This window comes from Dipodomys spectabilis, unplaced genomic scaffold (genome assembly GCF_019054845.1).
Source record: "Dipodomys spectabilis isolate Male_0828 unplaced genomic scaffold, ASM1905484v1 ptg000002l, whole genome shotgun sequence".
NCBI classification, from domain to species: Eukaryota; Metazoa; Chordata; class Mammalia; order Rodentia; family Heteromyidae; genus Dipodomys; species Dipodomys spectabilis.
In genome coordinates this window covers 20,281,122-20,305,043 of record NW_024870679.1, presented here as the reverse complement: position 1 = coordinate 20,305,043, position 23,922 = coordinate 20,281,122, and the positions used below count along the sequence as shown (strand labels likewise).

The 23,922-nt window shown below is 37.2% G+C and overlaps 1 protein-coding gene across 1 annotated transcript in view; it reads right to left on the bottom strand.

Annotated features, from left to right (window-relative positions):
* Znhit6 (zinc finger HIT-type containing 6) overlaps nt 1–22,608 on the bottom strand; it is a 47,748-nt gene extending 25,140 nt beyond the window's left edge. The window contains exons 1-5 of the mRNA XM_042685249.1: nt 22,010–22,608; nt 21,070–21,135; nt 20,880–20,986; nt 20,712–20,797; nt 15,937–16,040 (exon numbers count right to left, since the gene is read on the bottom strand). Of these exons, the coding sequence (XP_042541183.1) occupies nt 15,937–16,040; nt 20,712–20,797; nt 20,880–20,986; nt 21,070–21,135; nt 22,010–22,608 (962 nt within the window). The remainder of the gene's footprint in view (nt 1–15,936; nt 16,041–20,711; nt 20,798–20,879; nt 20,987–21,069; nt 21,136–22,009) is intronic.
* Nucleotides 22,609–23,922: the final 1,314 nt, after the last annotated feature.

Genomic DNA, 23,922 nt, shown 5'->3' with positions numbered 1-23,922 from the left:
TACACTACTCATCTACTAGAATGATATTTTACCATTCATAAGGGAAAGATGTGGAAAAAATTGCATTAAGCAAAGTAAGACAGACCCAAGAAAACATAGGTTGCATGGTTTCCCTCATTTCTAGTCATTAGAATGTGACTATAAATCTACAAGTGAAAAACACAATGGATGGTAAGAGACAAAAAAATTACGCTTGGACACAATAAACAGGACTCTAAACATTCACATAGTGAGACCAGAAGAGGATATTCTTAGAAGGATCAGAGGTTCAGTTCAGTAGTTATGAGCATATGATCATAAAATACATTTATCAAAATGAACTCCAGGAAATGGAAACAGGAGTTTTTTTTTCCTTTGTTGTTATTTTTTTTCTTTTTCTTTTGTCTTATTTGTGCATTTATCTGTCTTTGGAAGGGTGAGGGGGCACAGAAATGGTGGGGCAAAGGGTAAACAAATGCAGCAGTGATGCTCACTAGACACTATATTGAAAAGGAACTATACAACTTATGGGTGGGGACAGGAGGGACAAGCTGGGTGAAAGAGGGAAGAGTTGACATTGTTCAAAAACAAATATACTCTTTATGTGTGACTCATGTAAGTGTAGCCCCTCCGTACATCACCTTTACAATAACAGTAAAAATACAAAACAAAGGCAAATACATATGTGTATATATATATATATATATATATATATATATATATATATATATATATAATTTTTCTCTATGTTAACCTCTGGAGGGGAAGGGATCAATACTTTGTCATCTTGTTGAATTGTAAATTATAACTCAATCACTAGTAATTTCAAGAGTCATGTATATTTCTTAACATTCAGTAAACCCTGAATACCTTCAGAATGTATTTAGTACTCAAAACACAAAATGAAAGGCCTTGCAATAATTTTATTTGCTAAAGTTAACTAATTGTAGTTATAACGAAATCATTCACAACTATTATATATGTTAAGTTGCTAAATTATGGCCATTGTAATATATATTTGGCTTTTGTTCAAACATAGACAATTGTGAAAAGCACACTTTTAAGTACAATCTTTTACTATTAAATGAAGGAAAACTCCTTAGATTTCACTTGCTAACAATATTATCATTTTATTTTATGTATTTTTCGAAGTCTTGTTATGTCACCCAGACTGGCCTTGAACTAACAATCCCCTTGCTTCAGTCTTCCAAATGTTGAGATTATATGACTAGGTTCCCATAGTGATATTTTTGAAATGCATTCTTTTCTAAGAAATAAAAGGCTCATGATCTTTTAATTATACCTAAATCCAAAGTAGGTAAAGAAAAAATTGAAGGATGTTGTGCAGAGAATTGATATAAACTGGAGGCAAGCAGCTCAGGACCATAATTCTACCTATTCAGAAAGTGAAGACTGCAAGGGTACAGAATTGGGTGGCTTGACTCTTTTACAAGCTTGCAAGACCCCTTCTCAAAGGCCCCGGGCACGATGGCATGTGCTTGTCCTTTTTGCTGGTCATTCCAGCTACATGTGAATCTGAGACTGGGAGAATTGAAGCTCTAGGCCAGTTCAAGCAAAAAGTTAACAACACATCATTTCAATAAAAAAGCTGGATATGGTGGTACATGCATGTCATCGTGGGCTGGAGGAAAAAAGTGAAACTTTACTTTAAAAATAACCAGAGCAAAAAAAAAAAAAAGACAAGAGGTGTAGCTTACATCTTGCTGGGCAAGTGTAAAGTCCTGACTTTGAATTCCAGTATGGCCAAAAAATAAAAAATAGAAAACAAACAAACAAAAAACAGCTGGGCACTGGTGGCTCATGCCTGTAATTCTAGCTACTCAGGAGGCTGAGATCTGAGGATCGCAGTTCGAAGCCATGCTAGGCAGAAACGTCCATGAGACTCTCATCTCCAGTTACCCACCAAAAAGCTAGAAGTAGAGCTTTGAGCACAAAAGCTAAGGGACAATAACCAAGCCCTGAGTTCAACTCCCAGAAAAGACACACATAAACCAAACCAAAACACCCTGCTATAAAGGAATTAATTTTCCCCTTTACATCAAATCCCAGCATTAATTCTATTGTTTTCTAAAGATAGTAAGATTCTAGTAAGTACAATTACTGGGATAGTTCAAAGTATCTAAACCTTTGCATTGCCAACATTTTAGACTACAGTATAAGTGCATTTACAGGATATTTAGCAGCAGCAGGACAGGGCTCTACCCACTAGATGTCACAGGAAAAGCTCATCCCAGTTCATTGCATATGTTCCCTAGGAGCAAATCCACTAGGATAAAGATATGAACACTTAACACGCAAATGTATTAGGGTTACTGTTCCTACAGAACAAAGTGCCTTCCGGTACAATAATGTCCTACCAGTACAATAATGTCATTGTGCCTTTGGCTTAGCACCTTTCTCATGACTAGAAATACTATGCCTAGAATAGTCCAAGTTACTTGGGTACTCAAGATATATGTTTAGAATTTGATAACAGATTGATGAAATATGGTGATTATTACTGGCTTTCATGTTCTGGCTTTCCAGATAACCGATAAAGCAACAGAAACACTGACTTCTCTAAATCTCATCAAACTAAAACATAATTTTTTGATAGCTTCTAAAGTTTGTTTTTCAAAAATGACACAACTGGGCTGGGAAGTTGGCTCAGTGGTAGAGCGCTTGCCTTGCATGTCTGAGGCTCTGGGTTCGATTCCTCAGCACCACATAAGCAAAAAGAAAAAAGCTGGAAGTGGTGCTGTGGCTCAAGTGGTAGAGCGCTAGCCTTGAGCTGAAGAGCTGAGGGACAGCGCCCAGGCCCAGAGTTCAGGCCCCACAACCGGACCCCCCCCCCCCAAAAAATGACACAACTATGAGTTAGAGACAGAAGCTAAAATTTCCAATACACAATTTAAAACGTCTTGAATATTCTTCTTTAAAAATAAGATCAAGGCTGGGGACATGGCTAAAGCAGTAAAGTGTCTAAAACTATTTATAACTAATTTCTAAAAGATATAGTAGACAAATTACTACCACCATCTTTCTGTGTCTATAATAACCATACTCTGACAAAGGAACACCACACTTGCCTTCCAGGTATGTGTTGTCTATTGGCTTTGAGAAGACCAATTATTTTCTAGACACTGTGGATCAAGACTGGGAAGATGATGTGGGTGGCCTAATTACTGTGGGCTTCTAATTTCCTTGTTCAATATTACCAGGAAAGAAACAATCCTATGGATAAAATTTAACCCAATTGATGCAGCAACATCTTATGACCATGGTGATTAAGGTAACATCATAGAAAATTCAATGAAAGGCTTAAGTTTCAGATACTGGGCAGAAACAGCCAAGAGGTAGGGAGGTGTCTACATAGGGCCTGCATGACCCAGGGCAGACCTTACACCCAGTACCATCAAAATAAAACAAAAAGCCAAAATCAGAACATAGTGAAGAATCATAAATAAAGTAGGTTCTTGGATACTATAATCAAGTCACTGTAACAATGAAGTCCATCTTACCTTGGATGTGCACTTATTAGAGCCAACATACCCTTTGTACAATAGCTCAAACCAGTCTGAATTCAGCTTTTTATTTCATGCAATATAAAGCATCCTAATTGATATAACGGGTTATTTTTTCTTCTTTCTAGGTTTTACCTTTTACATTTACAAGCAAGAGAAAAGAGGGACTGAAACTGTTAAATGTAACATTAGGAAGCACACAGTAATATCTGATGATATTTCAGAAAAAAAAAGTATTTAGTTCTAGAGAGAACTACAAGATTTTAGTTTAATTTTTTAAAATTTACCAAATTTGGAAACTACCCTCAAGGAACAAAAAAAAATGTACGAAATAGCTACATAATTCTCTACTTATATGCAATCTTTTAAAATATATTTCAAGGTGAAAACTCCAAGTCTCTCAAAAATAAATATAACCATTCCTCATAAAAATTATTTGACTAGGATTAGTACCATGATAAGTGTTTTTGGAAGCATGAATACAAAGGATCTGTTTAGTTACTTAGTATGGATTAAAATAAGTAAGATTTCAGAGAATGGAAAGCACAATTTTGCGTCTTACATCATTATGAAAATATTTTGAAAAGTTCCAGTTCTATATTTTACCCTTTAAAAAATTAGTAATACTACCACATGATAACAGGAAAACAGGTTAATTACGCGCTACTGGCTTAAGCAGACAGTATAATAAGAAAATGGATGTAGCAGGTAAAGACTAAAATGAAAAAGAACATTTTGCTTCAAAATAAACTGATAAACAATTGAGCACTCAAAGCAGTGGGTTGAAGGTAAAGGGCATTTGGAAATGGCTGATTAGACTTCAGTGCTCCAAGACTGGGGAACACACAGACATTACTGATGCCAGGAATTCTAGCCTTTCTGTCATGCAAGAGAACATCCTATACCACCATCACCACCACAACAGCCGCACCATCTACAAAAAACAACTGTCAACTTTAAATGCCAATGAAGCTTCTACTAAAAACACTAGAATATAGAAAGACAGGATATATGCATACCAAAAATAAATGCTGGCATTTGTTTCATATTAACTGTGGAGAAAGTGTGCACTTACAGGGACTCAGTTAAAGGAGACACAATGGGAAATATGATCATGTATACTACCACCACAGATACTTAGGAAATACAGAAGAGGAGGACATTCTGGATTTAGAAGAATGAACACTCAGTACATTATTTGGATACACAAAGGAAACTTTTGACATATACTTGGATATGGATCACCTGTACAAACAGCAAGATTGTTTTTGCTCAGTGCATGCTTTTACCTAACTTCCTGATCTCTCTGATGTACCTACTCCCACCTGAGACAGGCACAATTACTGTCTCTGTTTCCCTATTACCACAAGGAAACAAGTACAGAAAAATAACTTGCTAAGGAAACTCATTTACACATGTAGTAATTTTGCCATATAACATACATTTAGGAAGTATCACTAAATAATCTGTCTTTCAGGAGCAAATAAATGTACAAGATTCATATTGTTTTACTTAACGAGAAATATTTAAAATGGTACTTCCAACTTTCTGAAAGGTATCAATTTCAAATTAAGAAACCTATGGAATAAGGAGAGGGTATTAATTTCATGCATAGAAGGGGTATAACATTTGAAAGCTTCAAACTGCAAAGCCAGATGAAAACTCAATTTTAGTTACTGACAATTCTGCCTATAACCAATGGAAGTTTCTATGAGTTAGTAATTAGTGTGGGCACATAAGCATGAAAATTCTGAGAGGTTGGTCAGTATGGTAAAAGCATGGTTTAGAAAAACATGCCAACCAAGCAGCAATATGGAAAATTAAGTGAGGCAAAGAAACATTGATGGTAGAAAGAATATTTTGAGATTTCCAATAGTCGAAAAGGAGACAAGAGGAGACCATACAGAATATAGTTAATGCGAGACTACACTCAAGGAAAAAGAAAGAAAAGGGACATATTCTAGAGGCATAAAATAAGGAAGTGTTTGGGAAAAGATTTGTTAAATTAAAACTGAAGATGATCAAAAAGAGTTTGGTAGCCGGGTGCCTGTGGCTTATGCCTATCATCCTACCTACTCAGAAGGCTGAGATCTGAGGATCATACCAAAGCCAGCCCAGGCACAAAGGCTGTGAGATGCTTACCTACAATTAACCACCAAAAAACTGGAAGTGGAGCTGTGGCTCAAGTGGTAGAGTGCTAGCACTGAGCACAAAAGCTCAGGGACAGCGCCCACACCCTAACTTTAAGCTCCAGGACTGAAGGGAGGCTTGACTGAAGGAACCATTAAGCTTCTATTCTACCACACTGCTTTTCTAAAGCCTTGCCACTATTCTGAAATTCTTCTTGAGCTGTATCAAAGCACTTATGGCAGATACTGCAGAACTAAACATTTCAACGAATCCACAAGTTTCTACTAAGTACATTATTATGTAATTCCTCAAATCTCAATGCAAAATCTACTTGTATCATTTCATTTTCCTTTGCTCTTTTCTAAAGCCAAATTGGAGCAAAATACAAACCTATACTACTTATACACACACACACACATATATATATATACACACACATATATATATATATACATACATATATATATTATATACTGGAACATGGTAAATTATACAGGACTGTAGACATTCACCCACAGGAAGATATTTTAGGAGAAGAATGCAAAGGCACAATGTCTATGAGAACCTGATCATATAATATTGAAATAAACTTCAGGCAATAAAAAGGAGATTTTTCTTTGCTGCTGTTTCTGTTTTCTTTCTTTCCTATCTTGTTCGTTTATCTGTCCTTAGGATTGTAAGGGGGACACAGAAATGGAGAGACAAAGGGTGAACAAATACAGCAGTGGCACTCATTAGACAATTATTTTGAAAATGAACTATACAACTTGTGGGTGGGGACAGGAAGGAAAAACTGGTAGGGAGCAAGGGGTGACACTGTCCAAAACGAAATGCACTTATTACCTGATTTTTTATCTGTAATCCCTTGTATATCATCTTTAAAATAACAATTTTTTAAAATCCACCCCTTCAAGCTTCTACAATAAGAAATGTATCACTACACAGCTATTCAAGGAAAAAGGGCTACTGACTTTAATAAAGGAGTCGATGGGTACACTACTGCAATATAATTATAGTCTTATAATTTTACTTGAATAAAATGGTACTTTTTAAAAATGTTTAAGTGGTTTGTTATTTCTTTACAAGAGGGACATCTAGTGGCTAGCTTTTACAACAGGACTGGAACTCTTAAATACTGACATTGTTGTGTGATAATTGGTGTATCTTTACTACATACATACATATGTATGTATGTGTGTGTGTGTATGTTGCTATTAGGAATTGAACTCAGGGTCTTATACTCTTGATTGGCTTTTAGGCTCAAAGCTGGTGCTCTACCACTTGAGTCATGCCCCCAGTCCCAGATTTTTGTTGGTTAATTGGAGATAAGAATCTTCCTGAGCTGGCTCCAAACCTTGATCCTCAGATCTCAGTCTCCTGAGTATCTAGGATTACAGGGATGAGGAAATGGCTCCCTATTCTTTACTATCTTAATTCTTAATTCTAATATCTTACTACAAGAGAGACATACTCAGAAAGCAAAATAATTCCTAGTCAAAAGAATGAATTGAAGCCGGGTGCTGGTGGCTCACGCCTGTAATCCTAGCTACTCAGGAGGCTGAGATCTGAGGATTGCGGTTCAAAGCCAGCCCGGGCAGGAAAGTCCAGGAAAGTCCATGAGACTCTTATCTCCAATAAACCACTCAAAAACTGGAAGTGGTGCTGTGGCTCAAGCACCTGGAGCTGAAGAGCACAGGGACAGCGCCCAAGCCCAGAGTTCAAGCCCCATGACCGACACAAAAAAAAAAAAGAATGAATTGAGAAAATCAGAACTCGCAGTTCAAAGCTGACAGTGGGAAAACAGTAGACAGAGGCACTGGGTTGCTCAGGATTGGTGGAGAGAGGGGGTTGGAGGTCATGTATAGATGAACTTGGGAACAAAATGGTCAAAGGGACAAATCTGAGTGCCTACCTGGGGAGTGGTAGTTAATACAAGTCTAAGCTTTAACTTATGCAAACGTAGAGGTAGAGTATACCTAATACAAAAACCTAAAACATACCTAATTCAAAACTTGTTGAGTCATTTTGTACAATTCCGTAACTGTAAATACTTATGGTCCCATGAATTTTCTGTAAGAGATACTTTATCTATATTACTAAGTAGAAATTCTGTTCTATTCATTCTTTCAAATGATGTGCATTCCCTCTGCATATGACCTCTGATCGGAACAAGGGACTGAAACAACCTAATAGCCAAGCACTGTCAACACAGTCTCCAGGCTTTCACTGGCAAAATACTAAAACACAATTAAGAGTAGTAGCCAAGGATTTAAAAGATGGAATTTCATGACAGTATTGAAATACTTTATAAACACTATCTCAAAATGTGTATCCAGGTACTGCTTAATGCTATAATGACTTTTTACTTATTGTTTAAATAAGTAATGCATACACATGGTCTAAAATTCAAAAAGGTTCAAAAAGTCATACAATTACCACCCCTGTCTCTTCACAGGAATGTCTGACCCAAAGTTCTTGTATCTGAAACTTATTCACTAAATTCACATGTTGGTAGTATCTAGAGATGAGACCATGAACATAAGGCCTCCATGATGGCAATAGTGGCTTTATGAGAAGAGAAGACAGATCGGAGCTAGCATACTTCTACTCTTTCACTGTGATACCTTCTACCATGTTAATTAAGGCAGCTAAGATGCCCTCAACAAGAAACCTAGCAGATGCTGGTACCATGATCTTGGACTTTGCAGCCCAAGAAATGAGGCCTAAAATAAACTTCTTTTAAAAAGTAGTGTATAGTATTTTATTATAGCAACAGAAAATATACCAAGGCACTTTTTCTAACTATTGTTACCACTTCACATCAATTAAACTGTGCATTGTTATGAGCAGCCTTAAAAAAATCTTGTGTTATTCTACTTATCACAGCTGGGATTGAAGGATCCCTTTGTGTGGCATGTCCACACAGTATATGCTATCTGTATGTAAGTCACGGAGTAGCTTTGTACAGTACCTGTGCTTGAGTAATACATATTTAATAATGTTCCCAAGTATATGAGTGGTTATACTGGCAATTTGGAGATGCAAAGAGAATTTACAAAATACTTTCTTTAAATAAAAGGTAAAAGTTTTCCATTAAAAGGGAAAAAAGTCATATGCTGAGATTGCTAAGATCTATGGTAAAACTAAATCCATCTGTGATACTATTAAAAAATGAAATCTATGCTAGTTCTGCTGTTGCCTCAAACTGGAAAAGGTATATACCTACAAAGTAAAGTGTTTACTGATATTAATGTTCAATTTTATTGATGCTATTAATCTCTTACAGTACCTAATTTATAAATTATATATAATATATATAAAGTATACGTGCATGAGAAAAAAAATAGAGAATATTTGAAATTTCTTGGCCTTTATAGGGAGTATAACTGTATAAGCATATATATGTATGTAAATATTTTTACAAAACATTAGTATGCAATACACATGATTTTTGTATCTATCCTTATTCACTTAATATTTTGGGCAACTATTCCATGTAAGTAAATTAAATTAGGAAGGCATAGTCACTTCGTTTTCTTTGTGTATGGAAAATCCTACCAAATAAATTCTTAGAAATACAATTGTTAACAAGACCACACTAAAGCTACCAGCATGACTATGTTTATTGCAGCATTATTTACTATAGCTAAGATATGGAACCAACCCAGATGCCCCTTGGTAGATGAATGGATCAAGAAAATGTGGTATATATACACAATGGAATTCTATGACTCCATCAGAAAGAATGACATTGCCCCATTTGTTAGGAAATGGAAAGACTTGGTTGGAAAAAACTGTATTAGTGAAGTAAGCCAGGCCCAAAGAAACATAGGTCCCATGGTTTCCCTTATGTGCAAAACTAGTATATGTCTAAGTCAAGCAGAAAAGGTCAGATAAGTTGATGTTAGGGAAATGAACCCTAAGATATGTATTCGAATGTTTTTTTCTTTCATGCGATTGTTTCTAACACATTTATAAGATTATTTCTTTGTTGCTTTGTATGTCCCTCCCCCACGGTATAATCCCTGCTTTCACTGTATTTGATATTGTTATAATTTGTGGAGGGGAAGGGGAAAAAAACAAATCGTTTAACTAGGGATACAGGTGGACCCATTGCAAAATGAGATGTACAAGTCGTTGTTATGTTGAAAACGAACTTTACAACTTTGTGGGGGGGGGGGGGAGGAGGATTGGGTGAAGGGGTGGCGGGAGGATGGGAAGGGGAAACAAAGGAGGCTACAATGCTTGATAAAAAATGTACTCATTATCTTGCCCATGTAATTGCAACCCCTCTGTATAGTATTTTCACAATAAAAAAAAATTAAAAAAACAATGTATGTAACAATTGTTACATAATCAAGTAATTATCATGTCTTCCTGATCTATTTCCTTCCTACTACTAAACTGTACTGAGACATGCTCAGCTTAAATATTTAGGGCAACACAACAGGAAACATATTTTGAAAATCCTCCTATAGAACACAGTAACAACTTAAGACATATTGAGTTCATCAATAAGGTAAACTTCTAGAGGCCAAAAGGAAATAAGAACTGAAAACTATAGTCAAAAGTTACTGAGTCCTATGAGGCAAAGTCTATTTAAGCTGGAGATCTCAAATTGATCACAGAAACCAAGGATGAACCAGAAAAATCCTCTCCCTTAGCATAGAATGGTAAGATGGAACACAGTGCACTAAGAAGAGAGTCATGTTCAATTTTATTGTTGTTGCTTGTCTTTTACAGTACCCAATTATAAAGTAAACTACATCAGAGGAGGGGGAGGAGAAAGTTTCAATTGACAATGCATACCTATTGCTTCCCTAAATGGATTTACTTTCAGTTACAAGTATTGTCTGAGATATACCGAGAAATGAAAAGTTCTTGACTGGTGCCAATGAGTATCTAACATAAGCAAGTGCATATCATTTCTACATAAAGCCCAGATGGACTTGAGTTTGCAGCTGTATTTAAAGAAAAAAACAAGAAAACAAATGTCATAATCAAGAACCAGGAGAAAAGGCAGAGAGCAGGGTCAAACTTCCAGAATTTTAGATGCTGGAATTATTTACACAAATGTTTTAAATTACTGAAGAAAAAACGGGAAGCTTAAAATGAGAAAAAGAAACACAATTTTATCTAAAAAAAATCAGATAAATTTGCTGGATATGAAAAAACTAAGTAAAAAGCAGACAAACATTATAAAGAAACTGAAAAATTCCAAAGACAAGAGGATCAAGGTATAGATCAGAAGAAAGAAAAGAAAGAAAGAAAGAAAGAAAGAAAGAAAGAAAGAAAGAAAGAAAGAAAGAAAGAAAGAAAGAAAGAAAGAAAGAAAAGAAAGAAGAAAGAGAAGGAAGGAAGGAAGGAAGGAAGGAAGGAAGGAAGGAAGGAAGGAAGGAAGGAAGGAGAAAGAAAGAGAGAGAGGGAGAGAGAGAGGGAGAGAGAGAGAGAGGAAGGAAGGAAGGAAGGAAGGGAGGGAGGGAGGGAGGAGACAGAGAAAGAGAAAGAAAAAGAAGGGAGGAGACAGAGAAAGTAAGAGAGAGAAAGAACGAAAGCTATCTAAAATAATAGTGCTCTCAACAGTGGCACAAGAAATGAGAAGACAGTGGAATACACAAATAAATGTCCTATACAGCTAAATTATTATTCAAAAGATTAAAGCCAGATATATAGTGGTTCATGCCTGTAACTCCAACATTTGAGATGTTAAGGCATAAAAATCCTAAGTTCAAGACCAGACTGAGCTGCGTAGTAAAATCTTGTCTCAACTTGTCCACATCCTCAGCAGAGTAAGTGAGCTCTATGACTTCATATACATGAAACTTTCCATATATTAAAACAGACAAAACACATCTTGGGGTAGGTGTGTATGTATTAGAACAGGATGCCTTTAGAGACAAGAGGGGGCTAACTAGTAAAAACGTGGTATACAGTAATGTTCAATATATTCAGAAACTGGGATATACAAATGTATATATTTGTAAAAACTCAAAAGAAATGTGGCTGGAGACATGGCTCAGTGGTAGAAGCCATGAATTGATTCTTAGACACATATACACATGCCAGAAACAAAAACAAAACCCCTCAATAAACACACATTTAAGATTTGTGCATTTCAAAGAATATACATTTTACTACACTGAAAGGAAAACACTGCTAATTACATATAAACAGCTACTGAGTTACATTTAATGATGCTGAAATAAGCTAAGCTTGTATAAGACTGAAAAAATCTTTACATATAATATATATATATATTTTTATGGTCGTGGGGTCTGAACTCTGGGCCTGTGTGCTGTCTCTCAGCTCTTCAAGGCTAGTGCCCTAACACTTGAGTAACAGTACCACCTCAGGCTTTTTTCTGCTTATGTGGTGCTGAGGAATCGAACTCAGGGTCTCATGCATGTGAGGGAAGCACTCTACCACTAAGCCAACTTCCCAGATCCTACATTATAATTTTCTAATCTCTGAAACGGAAAGTTTTTTTGTGAACTGTTAGCAGTAAACCTGAGCCAGTTTACATCCATTATTTAACCATTGTATCAGGTGGAGTATGTTTGGCCTATGAGTTGTATAAGGCCTTCAAAAATCATTTTCATAAATAATAATATAGACACTTTTATACTTCTGGTATGCGTGTGTGTGTGTGTGTGCGCGCGTGCGCGCACGCCAGTCCTGGGGCTTGAACTCGGGGACTAGGTGCTGTTCCTGAGTCCCTGAGCCTCTTAGTGCTCAAGGCTATCATTCTACCACTTGAGCCACAGCACCACTTCGGGTTTTTCTGTTTATGTGGTAACTGAGGAAATGAACCCAGGGCCTCATGCAAGCTAGGCAAGTACTCTACCACTAAGCCACATGCCCAGCTCTTGATATGCACCTTAGCTTCCTTGGCCAACTACTTGTACTAATTTTGTGGCCTTTGGATGATGTTATAAATACCCAAATGGCCCTTGGCAGAAAAAAGGTTCCCTGTGCTATTAATACAATGTCACTATTTGAAGGATACACTGTGGAAACAGTACCGCTTCTTATGTAATATTTGTATTGTATTCCCAACAATTTTGTACAGGAGAATGTAATATCTGGATAGTCATTGTACATTATTTACTGTGAGTTATATATATATAATCTTCTCTATACCCAATTAAGTTAAATCTTGCCTGAGACTATCTAATATATCTCAAATGATAGTGGCAATAAGCAAATTCAAGTTTATTTGAGCCAAAGCCTTAACCATCTTTCAAAGTTAACTGAAAAAAAAAACAACTTAGTCTTTAAAACATAATACTGGACAGCAAGAAGCTGAACAGAATTCTTCGAAAAGATTTAGCATTCCCTTTTTTCATCCCCACTACAGTCATTTAAAACTGTTGATCTTTTTTCTTTTGTTTTTTATTAACCAACGTCTATGCTGCTGGGGTTGGATTTCAACTCACAATCCTCTTGACTTTGCCTCCTGTGCTGGGACTTTAAGAGTATACCACCACACCTGGCTAAAAGCTAGATCATTTTCATGTGAATGACTGAGAAAATACAGGAATATCAAGCAAGGTACTTCTCAATGGCATTTTTCACTAGTTTTTCCTACAGTTGCTATATGGGACCTTACGTACTTGCTTATTATGTACTTCCTTTAGCAATCAAAATTTCTTGCAATCCTGATTTTGACTATATTTGACTCAAGAAAAGATTATAACTATAAATTCAATGAATATGTCTGCGGTGTTTACCTAAATGGTAGTTGTCTAAGAGTAATTTTCTTGTCCTCAGAGGCCAGTTGGCACTGACAAGGCACATTTTGTTAGAACAGAGGAGTGGGTGTGTTTATGTTACACACATCTAGTTGATAATGACTAAGATGCACTAAAGTGCACATGACTGAGTCTTGTAACTTATCCAGCTCAAATGTCAACAGCAACAAGATCAGAATCTCTAACCTAAATCAGTGATGAAAATGTCAAATAAGAATGACCAAAATACTGGAACATACTGGAGAGATATCCAAGCTATTAATCAACTAACAAGCAACATTCTTTAAATATGGTTTCATTAGCTGAGAACTCACCTTAAAATTCAGTATTTGAATAGAGGCATTTAAAATTTCATTAGTTAGATTTAATAATCAATCCATTTCCCGTTTAAGAATAAGAATGGGGGGGCTGGGAAGGTGGCTCAGTGGTAGAGCGCTTGCCTTGCATGCCTGAGGCCCTGGGTTTGATTCCTCAGCTCCACATAAGCAAAAAGAAAAAAGCCGGAAGTGGTGCTATGGCTCAAGTGGTAGAGCGCTAGCCTTGAGCTGAAGAGCTGAGGGACAGCGCCCAGGCCCAGAGTTCAGGCCCCATGACCGGACCCAAAAACAAAACAAAACAAAAAAACAAGAATAAGAATGGGCAATTTACACAATAAACAAATGAAACAGCAATTCAGTTATATAGATGAGAATTTTCACTGAACTATCTTACACAATGGTTTTATGAATGAAAGGTCACCTTACCACTGGGAATGAATTAAGTCAAATTTTACATCTGGATTTTAAAATAACACCTAAAACACATAAATAGTTTCATCATAGTAGCAATCAAATACAACTATATTAAGCAAAATAACCGTATTTACTTATCAAATTAGTAACAATTATTTTTTAAGAGATTCTCAGGGATAGTGAAGAAATGAACAGGCATTCCTATGCACTATAGATGAAAATGAAACTTCTTTGAACTGAGAATCATTATTACTATTTCCACTTTATAGATACAGAAATTGAAACGCAAAGCAGGTAGCTCAATATCTCTTTCTAGGAAGACAGCCTGGTTTTAGTTTATGATAAACCTTATATTTCACTACCTCTGTTATATAGAATTTTTAAAAACAGTGCAAGTATGACTAAACAGATACTCTTATGAAGTAACATTTAACCTGGGTAGTTATGTCATTTTTTTTTTTTTTTACTTTCACTCACATTTAATACTGTTTTTACCTTATTAAATCAAAACAGTAGAAGTATAAGAAGAAGGAAACCTGAAATAGCATCAGTGGTCACATCTGCATAGTAGAATTAAAGGTGCTATTTTTCCTTAAAGTTGAGATATGAATGTGTATTTGCAAGCTACTATTTATTGATTCTCTCCCACACGGTACTTACTATCTAGATAAATTAACACACCAAAGATCACAACTCCACAAGGCAACTGTCACTGTTTCACTTTGCAGATGTGAAGTAACTTAAGAAATGGATCCTCATGCCTACTACGTATTGTGTTGCTAATGGTCTCAAAGAGAAAAAATAGAAAATACAACAACCTTAAATCTCTGAAAATTATAATACCTAATACAATATAAATGTTGTATAAATAGATACGCTGAATTACTAGGGAATGAGTGAAAAAAAAAGTCTATATATTCAGTACTCAGTAGAGGTTCCCCCTCCTACTATTTCTAATTTGTGGGTAACTGAATCTGCAGATATGGAATGTACAGATACAGTAGGCCTAGAAGACTGACTGTACTTTGGAATCCTATTTCCTCTGTACTCTTAGGACTTTTCTAACTCAACACTTTGAGAAAGTAGCTAACTATTTCTACTCAAAGCTTCATTACTAGAGCAACTGTTTTCAAAGTCTCCTCCTTCTTGATAGCCAGCTTTTGAGTACAGTCTTATTCAGAGCTCCGTGTAGAAATGATCACAAAAGCCTCTGTTTGAAATACTAGCATTTCTGCTTTGACTTACCACTTTGTCCCTGAAATACTTTCTTGGCACGAATGTTCCTCAGGCAATTAGCATAACTGAAGCTATTGAAAATGTACTACATTAGCTAGGTGCCAATGACTCAAGCCTGTAATCCTAGCTACTCAGGAGGCTGATATGAGGATTTCAGTTTGAAGCCAGCCCTTTTCACAGGCTGAAAAGTCTGTGAGACTCTTAACTTATAATTAACCAAAAAAAAGCTAGAAGGAAGTAGAAGTGTAGTTCAGTGGTAGCCTACCAGCCTTGATTAAAAAAGCTAAGGGATAGAGCCCAGGCCCTCAGTTCAAGCACCAAAACAAAGAAGTATATCAAACTCCTACCCAGGCCTAAAGAAATTAAGTCACAGAATATTTACTAGATGCTGAAGTAATGGGTTATGCACATTAACGTTTGAGAAGCTTCCTTATCACATGCTCTAATTTTTATCAGTCATATGATATGCTATTTAAGCAGTTATCTTTTCATTCAATAACAGTTTACAAATCACACTTTAGGTAGCAATGTTGTAAGGCAAACCAAACCAGGACACCTGATAAAATACAGAAGTTAAAAACCTACCTTACATCAAAGTATGTTGAATTCTCTTTCCTTTTGGTGAATCCATTGGGAAGAAGTTTTAAGTTAATACCTTGTCTTCGGGCACGATTTTTCATAAAAAACATCTAATCAAAGACCAAAACAGATAAATTACCAAGTGCTTTACGTATCAAAAGTGAGAAAACTATGTACAAAAATAATTAAGATTCACTTAGGTTTCACAAATGGCTATAAGCAGAATCTAATTCAATCTTCACAATCAGGCACTACCATCATCCTCATTTTTGCAATATGAATGAAATTTCAATTCATTACTATCCCTGAGAATCTATATTCAAATGTAGGTCCGCCAAATTCTAGAGCCTATGCTCTTCGCCATAGTCTGAAGGAAATCTCATTGAGGCATTTTTTTCCTGATGATTTTATACCATAGGAAGCTGAATATATTACTGACTTGTTCATTAGACAGGTAGCTTACTCAAAGGAGCAGCCCAGTGTAAGACTAATTTGAGTAGCCATTTTTGTGGGACAGTACAATATGAGGTGTTGAAACAACTGACTGTAACATTTGACTCCACTGACAACCTGGGTTGGTTAAGATGATTCCAATTCCAGAGTTACAAAGGAAGTAACATTTTTTATTAAGCCACGAAGAACAAAACTCAAGAAAAAACAAAGCATAAATCAAGTTTCTAAACAAGTGGGGGGACATCCATGTGTGTATTTCAAAAATTCCCTTAAAAGCGCTTAGGAGCTGGCAATGAAAACTCAGATAATTAAGCAAAGCAATGAAAGCCATTGCAGTAAACACAGTGACAGTATTTCCTGGCAAATACAGGCTCTGCTTTTCACTATCTTCCTCAATAAGAAAGTCAAATCAAGAACCAGGAATCTACTAGGATTCAGAGAACACACCCTGAGGACAAGGGTAAACCACAGATAAATTCTACCCTCAAAAGCATATTAGTACACATGTATTATTGACTGGCACGGGTGAAAACTAACAAAAATACTGTTAGAAGACAGGTACAGTGGCTCATGTTATCCCAGGTCCCAGGAAGGCAGATAGTAAAAGGTATGTAGCTCAAGGCAAGATTTGGCAAAAACCAAGATCCCATTTCAACAAATAAGTGGGGCATTATGTTTAGAGATCCTAGCTACACAGGAAGCATAAGTAGGAGGATTGCGGTATGACACCGGTCCCAGGCAAAAACATGGGATTCTATCAGAAAAATATTTAAAACAAAACATTAGAGGTGTGGCTCAAGTGTAAAGAGGGCCTGTAGTCCAAATCCCAGTATCACAAAAAAAGATTAGAAATTGTTCATAGTTGGCCATAGTTCATAGAAATTGTTCATAGAAATTGGCCATAGTTCAGTCCTTACTCAGATTTATAAAAATAAAAATCTGCTGGGAGATCGAGGGAATGGGTGACATTGTCCAAAAAGAAATGTACTGACTTATATAACTGTAATCCCTCTGTATATCACCTTTATAATAACAAAAAAATTAAAATAAAACAAAAGCCAGCTTGTTTGGTCATGGAATTGGAAACCTTCAATTTGGCTTAAGATAGAGTCAAATTTGCAATGTTCCTAAGTACCTAGTAAAAGAAATAAAATAGTCCCTAAAAGAAGATGTTTGTCCCTGTTTTCCAAAAAACTAATGAATAGCACTTTAAGGATTAAAAAGTAATACTCAATAAAAAGTAAAAAAAGCTTAATACAAGGCATTGTGGACAAAACCAAATAAAGTAGTAGAGTCCCCAAATATTTAGAAACTGGTATTTATAAAATAATTCAGCATAATTTAAAAAGAAATACTTTGACAATATCTGCAGTGCAGAACCAAAAAACAAAAAAAGTAATATTACAAAAAACAGAGCCACAGGTGGCTCACACAAGTAATCCTAAATACTCAGGAGGCTGAGATCTGAGAATCAAGGTTCATAGCCATCCCAGGCAGGAAAGTCCATGAGACTCTTCAAAATAAAACTACTCAAAAAAAACTGGGAATGGGGCTGTGGCTAAAATGGTAGAGGGCTAGCCTTAAGCAAAAGAAGTGCAGAGACAGTAACCAGGCACAGAGTTCAAGCCCCAGCACCAAAAAAAAAAAAAAAAGGTTAGAAGAATGATCCTATAGTACTGCCACAAAATTTAATTGTAAAGCTAGGAAGACCTGAGCAGTATTTAATATTTTTTATTAATAAGCTAGTTTTAGAAGAACTAAAGGAATATTTTAATAAAAATGGATTGGGAATTTCCCACAATTGAAGACACTCCAGATTCAAGAAACCTAAAACAAATACAACAAACATAATTACAAAGAAATTTCCACTGTCACATGATAGCAAAAATGCAGAATGCCAAAAGTAGCTAAACAATAAGTCAGGAAAAGTTAGATGTGGAGAGGAGAAAGCAAAAGAATTGTAGTTCAAAGCCAGCCTGGGCTACATAGCAGGACTTTGGCTTAAAGAAACTAAAACAAAAAATTAGGGTCAGAGAAAAAGCTACTTAACTCCAAAAATGTTATTTGGGCTGGGCACCAGGCTCACACATCCTAGCTTCTCAGGAGATCTGAGGCTTATGGTTCAAAGTCAGTGTGGGTAAGAAAGTCCTTGAGACTCTTCTCCAATTAACTGCCTAACAAAAGCTGGAAGTAGAGTTGTGGCTCAAGTGGTAGAGCTCTAGCCTTGAGTAAAAAAGCTCAGGGACAACCCCAAGCTGTAAATTCAAGCTCAGACCAGAATAAAATAAACAAATAAAAAATTAATAATGACACGACTTTACAACAATGACAATGATACCCAGCAAACATATAATTTTGAACTCAATACTCTATAATTAGAAGAAAATCATTGAAACATGAAGATGAAATAAATACAAGTTCAAAGACTGAGACAGTAATCTAAGAGTTGTCTACTATCAGTCTCCTCCAAATAATAAAGACATCCTTAAAAAAAATTCCCAGTTGGAAGGTCTGAGATGATGCAGAAGGAACAGAGAGTACAAATTTTCAATTTTTTTTTTGTTATTGTTGAAAATCCTAGGTCCATGAACACAGAATTGAAAAACCATGATACCAAGTCCTAAGACAAAAACCTAGACAAATAAGAATCAGCCAGGCACAAAAAAGGATCAGAAGGAATTCCTGTGACATGGAAATGTTCTCATTCTAGACCTCAGTGGTAGTTACATAGACATTAAATACATAATTAAGCATTATACTACATTTCCATTTTTATGTCTTGTTCACATGCTGAACAAGACATTTTACAATAAAATTAAAATATAATTTCTCTTTAGTTAGAATTTTAATTATGCTTAAGGGTACTTAACCTCAAGAAAATTAAAAGCTGACACATGATAATTCTTTTGATGTATAACAGGTATAAAATACAGTGTTCAAAGGGTGTCAAATTCTGAAACTCCAACAATGAAATGGTCTCTGAAAAGCGAACATAATTCTGATGTGACTTAATCACAATACTGAAGAATCTTTACAACTAGAATAATTCTAATTATAAAATATTTCAAGCATGTAAGTTTAGCAAAATTCTTAAAGAATGAAAATGGGATTAAGAGTTGAGAATTAAGTATATAAGAGTATATTAGGCTTTGCCTACAAAACTAAAATCTAATCACTTTCCAATTCTTCTCTCCTTTCCCCTTTCCCTCCTTCTTCTTTTTCTTCTACTTCTCCTTCTCCCCCCACTTCGTTCTTTGCAAACTTGGGGCTTGAATTTGGTGCCTCGAGAACTGTAAGACTTGAGCCACAGCTTCAGTCAAACAAAGTTCCACCTTCCAAGTACCTGGGATTACAAACATGAACCAACACATCCAGCCCACTTTCCAATTATATCTAACAGCAGACCCAAGTCATATTCATCTTTTACAGGGATTATAGCATACAGTAGCTTTTCAACTGTTCTCCTTGTTTCTAATTTTCCACTCTTGCCTTCCTAACGTGGACAAAACAGCAAAAGTTTGCCTTAAAAAGTAAACACAGTTAAAACTCTCCTGTGGTTTATGTTTACTTAAAAGACATAAAACTTTTTACTGTTTTCTCTCATTTCAAGATCAACATTCTCTTGCTATGCTTGTCACTTGCTATGCTTGTCACTCTGCCCTAATTTATTTGTAAACACACCAACCTTGTTCCTAACTCAGGTCTTCACTTTTTACTTTTCTCTCTACCTTGAAGTTCTCCAAATGTTCAAGGGACTGTTTCTGATCACTGAGATGATCTCAAAGAAGCTTCTTCTGACCACTAAATTAAAAGAATATCCTAAACCTCCTCATAGCAGACACCATATCTATTCTCATACTGTCCAGCACATTCTTGGCTTTCTATATACGCTTTAGTTGAACTTACATTTATTCTTCTAAACACCTCTGTCTCTCTCACAGTACAAATCAAACTCCATGAAACTTAAGACTTTGTTTTGGTCTTTTTTTTTTTTTTTCTTGGCCAGTCCTAGGGCTTGAACTCAGGGCCTGGGCACTGTCCCTGAGCTTCTTTTGCTCAAGGCTAACACTATACCGCTTGAGCCACAAGACCCCTTCCAGCATTCTTTGTGTATGTGGTACTGAGGAATCGAACCCAGGGCTTCATGCATGCTAAGCAAACACCTTACCACTACACCACATTTCCAGCCCTGTTTTGGTCACTTTTGAATGACTAATAACTAGCCCTAGAACATGGTGACCACTTAGCATATTTGTTAAATGAACAATAACAGAGAATCTAATTGATTTTAAGAGATTCTAATGGAAGTTATTCCAAAAAATACTTACATGCTTATTGCTTGTTGGTCTCTTCAAGAAAACATCTCTAGAAATATGGTCTGCTGTTCTTGCTACATCTTCCAAAAATCGGTAATCTATAAATTTCAGAACAGACAAATAAGCAAGTGACATATACTACTGTCCAAAATGCATTTATCTGTATATAAAATGGCTTACCACTCAGGAGATTCATTTCAGTAAACTGCTGTATTGAAACATAAGCAGTCTTATCCCGAACTCCATTACACATCAGTTCTGCTTTGTGTTTCTTTACACAGGACAAACTGAAGAAACAAAGAAGTACTTTATATTTTGAAGTAAGTAGGGTATAGATATTAAGTCATAAGGTGGGAAGTTACATATATACCTGCAGGAATATCGCATACAACGTGGACATCTGTACTTTGCTTCTTCTGTACCACAAGTTTCACACCTATAAAAGCCCACAAGTAACTTGATAAATTAAGAAATATTAATTCTACTTGTCTGTTTACAAACTTGGGATGCTGATTCAATTACTTTTTGTAATTTACTGAGATAGTCATAGTGAATAAAGTATGTAAAGCAACTGATAGACATTGTGTGAAACAATCTGACTACATTTATAAGATTGTCAGCGATACATGATTACAAGAGCACATACTTAACTTCAGAAAAGAGCATAGGATCTAAACAAACTATAAAATAGCAGTAGCATCTTTTCCCCTTTTTGAATTCCACACCTAACCTACCATGGGCATCAAAATACTTTAGAAATGCATTATTATCCACCATATGTCCCCAACTGCTCTTCTGCGACCTTGGGATACTGATAACAAAACGATTTGGTTTAACATGTTCTAGACAGTAATATTCCTAAGAATCTGCCCACAAATCAATCGTCGATGTTACTACAGGATCACACACTCAGAAAATTAAACTAAGTGCAATAGTTGAAGTGAATTTTGTTTAATTTTAACTCAAACCACTTGCTCGTGGTTGGTTTTTATGAACGTTTCCTCATCTCTGTGCTTTTTCACAAGAATACTGAGTCATGAGCATACAAGTTAGTGAAGTCTGGTTCCACAGGTCTTCTGTACCCTAGACTTTTCCGTTTCTACCTTGACCCCTTGAACAGAACCACTTCACATATTTCTTCACTCCATTTTGTTATCTCCAGTTACCTTCCACCTTTCCCCACCTCTCCTAGGTTCCAATCAAGACTCCAGCGGGTCCTCGGCGTGGGTGGACTTTTCATTACTCCATCTCCTGCAGTTGGCTCCCTCCACTCATTCCCCCCCCCCCCCTCGGTGTTCTCCCTGCCCTACCTGGCCATGGCCAGCTTCCGCTTGCAGCCCACTGGCAGATTCAGATGAGGCTCCACTTTTACTTTCGCATCATCCATCACTTCTCTCTTCGGGAAGTCCTCCTCTTCCGTTAGGTGCACCGCATCCCCCAGCTGCTCCTGCTTTATGTTCGGAGCCGCCAACGTCTCCTCCCGCTTCACCTCCAAGGTCTCCTCCTTCACGTCTGCCCAGCCCATGACCTCGTCCTTCACCGGCACTTTCTCTTCCTTGACCTCCGGTTCTTCCATTGTCTCTTCTTTCGCCACAAAACTGCTCTCCCCCTCGTGCTTCACCGCCAGTGCCCCTGGTTTCTCATCCTCCACCTCCTGCTTGACCCACTGGCTGTCCGGCCAGTCCATAACTTCTTGCTTCACAACCGCTAGATCCACGCTGAACTCCTCGGCCGCCTCGGTTCGGCCCCCCGCCGCCGGCCCACTCCCCTCCGCTCCCGCGCCGGCCTCCGGCCTCCCCGCTGCCCCCCAGGCTCCCTCCCCGTCAGACCCGCGGCCGCGCCGCGCCCCCTCGGCCACCCCGCGGACGCTTCCCCCGGCGTCCCCTCCATGCCCCCCAGCAAGCTCCATCGGCTAACGACCCGAAATCTACGCTGTCACACGGTCCTTCCGTGAGGGAGAATCGCGGCCCGGCCCGCCGGCGGCAACACGTGTGTACCGCCGAAGCCACCAGCAAGCAGCCTCCCTCACTGCGGCCACCGCCAAGCAAAGCTGCCGTGCGGCGTCGCTTTACGGCGGACACACGGCGTTCTTTACGGCTCGGCTTCAGGCGTGAGGGCACGCCCACTATGCTCCCGCCTCCCGAGAGAAGGTCAGGCTCTAAACCTTTCCCCACACCTCTGTCCAACCCTCTCAGGCCTAAACCTCTCTTTAGGGAAGTCGCGAGCTGTCAGGTCAACGTGAACAGAGACTTCTTTCAGTCTTGAAATTGGAGTCTCCACCTAGTGAGTCTAAGTCTCTCTGGGTCTTTTTTCCTCTTCTTTCTTTTCTTCCTTCTCTCCTCCCCACTCCCTTCTTAGGTGCCTGGGGCTTGAAACCTGATCCTGGGTGCTGTCTTTGAGCTTTATTTGCTGAAGACTGGTGCTCTAACCCCTGAAGAAACACAGTTCTTTTCATTTTATTTTGGTGGTTATATTGGAGATAAGTCTCACAGACTTTCCTGCCCAAACTAGCTTTGTACCTTGATGATCATATCTCAGCCTCCCAAATAACTAGGATTGCAGGCCTGAGCCACTGGCTGCTGCCCCAACCGCTTCTATATTAAGGATTGAGTTCATTAATTCAATTTAATTTATCCTTAATACAGAATAATGAAAATTGTTTACACGCCCACTTACATCTTTCCAAACTTCAGTTTCTTCACTTATACATCAAGGATGATGATATTAAAAGTATCAATATTAGATGCTAAGTGAAATGAATTCCAAGACATGGAAACAAGGGGTTTTTCTTTGTTGTTGTTTTTAATGTACTATGTGATTTCTTTTTTCTTTTTCCTATGGTTTATCCTCTGTTGTCACTGTATTTGATTTGTATTGTGGTATACATTTATCTGAATTAGGGAAGGGAAGGGGAACAACACAAAGGACAAAGGACAAAGAGCGAGCCAATGCAACAGTGATATAAGACATTATGTTGGAAATGAACTGTACAACTTGGGGGGAGGGAAAGTGGGGAAAAAACGAGGGAAGGAGTAACAAGCTTGACAAGAAATGTACTCACTACCTTATGTATGTAACCATTACCCCTCCATATATCACCTTGACAATAAAAATTTCAAAAAATCAATATTATTGCCAAGATTACGTGAAATCATCCATGAGGATTAGCAACGATATATAAAAACTCAATATCTATGATGCTATTATTGGAAATCAGTTACAG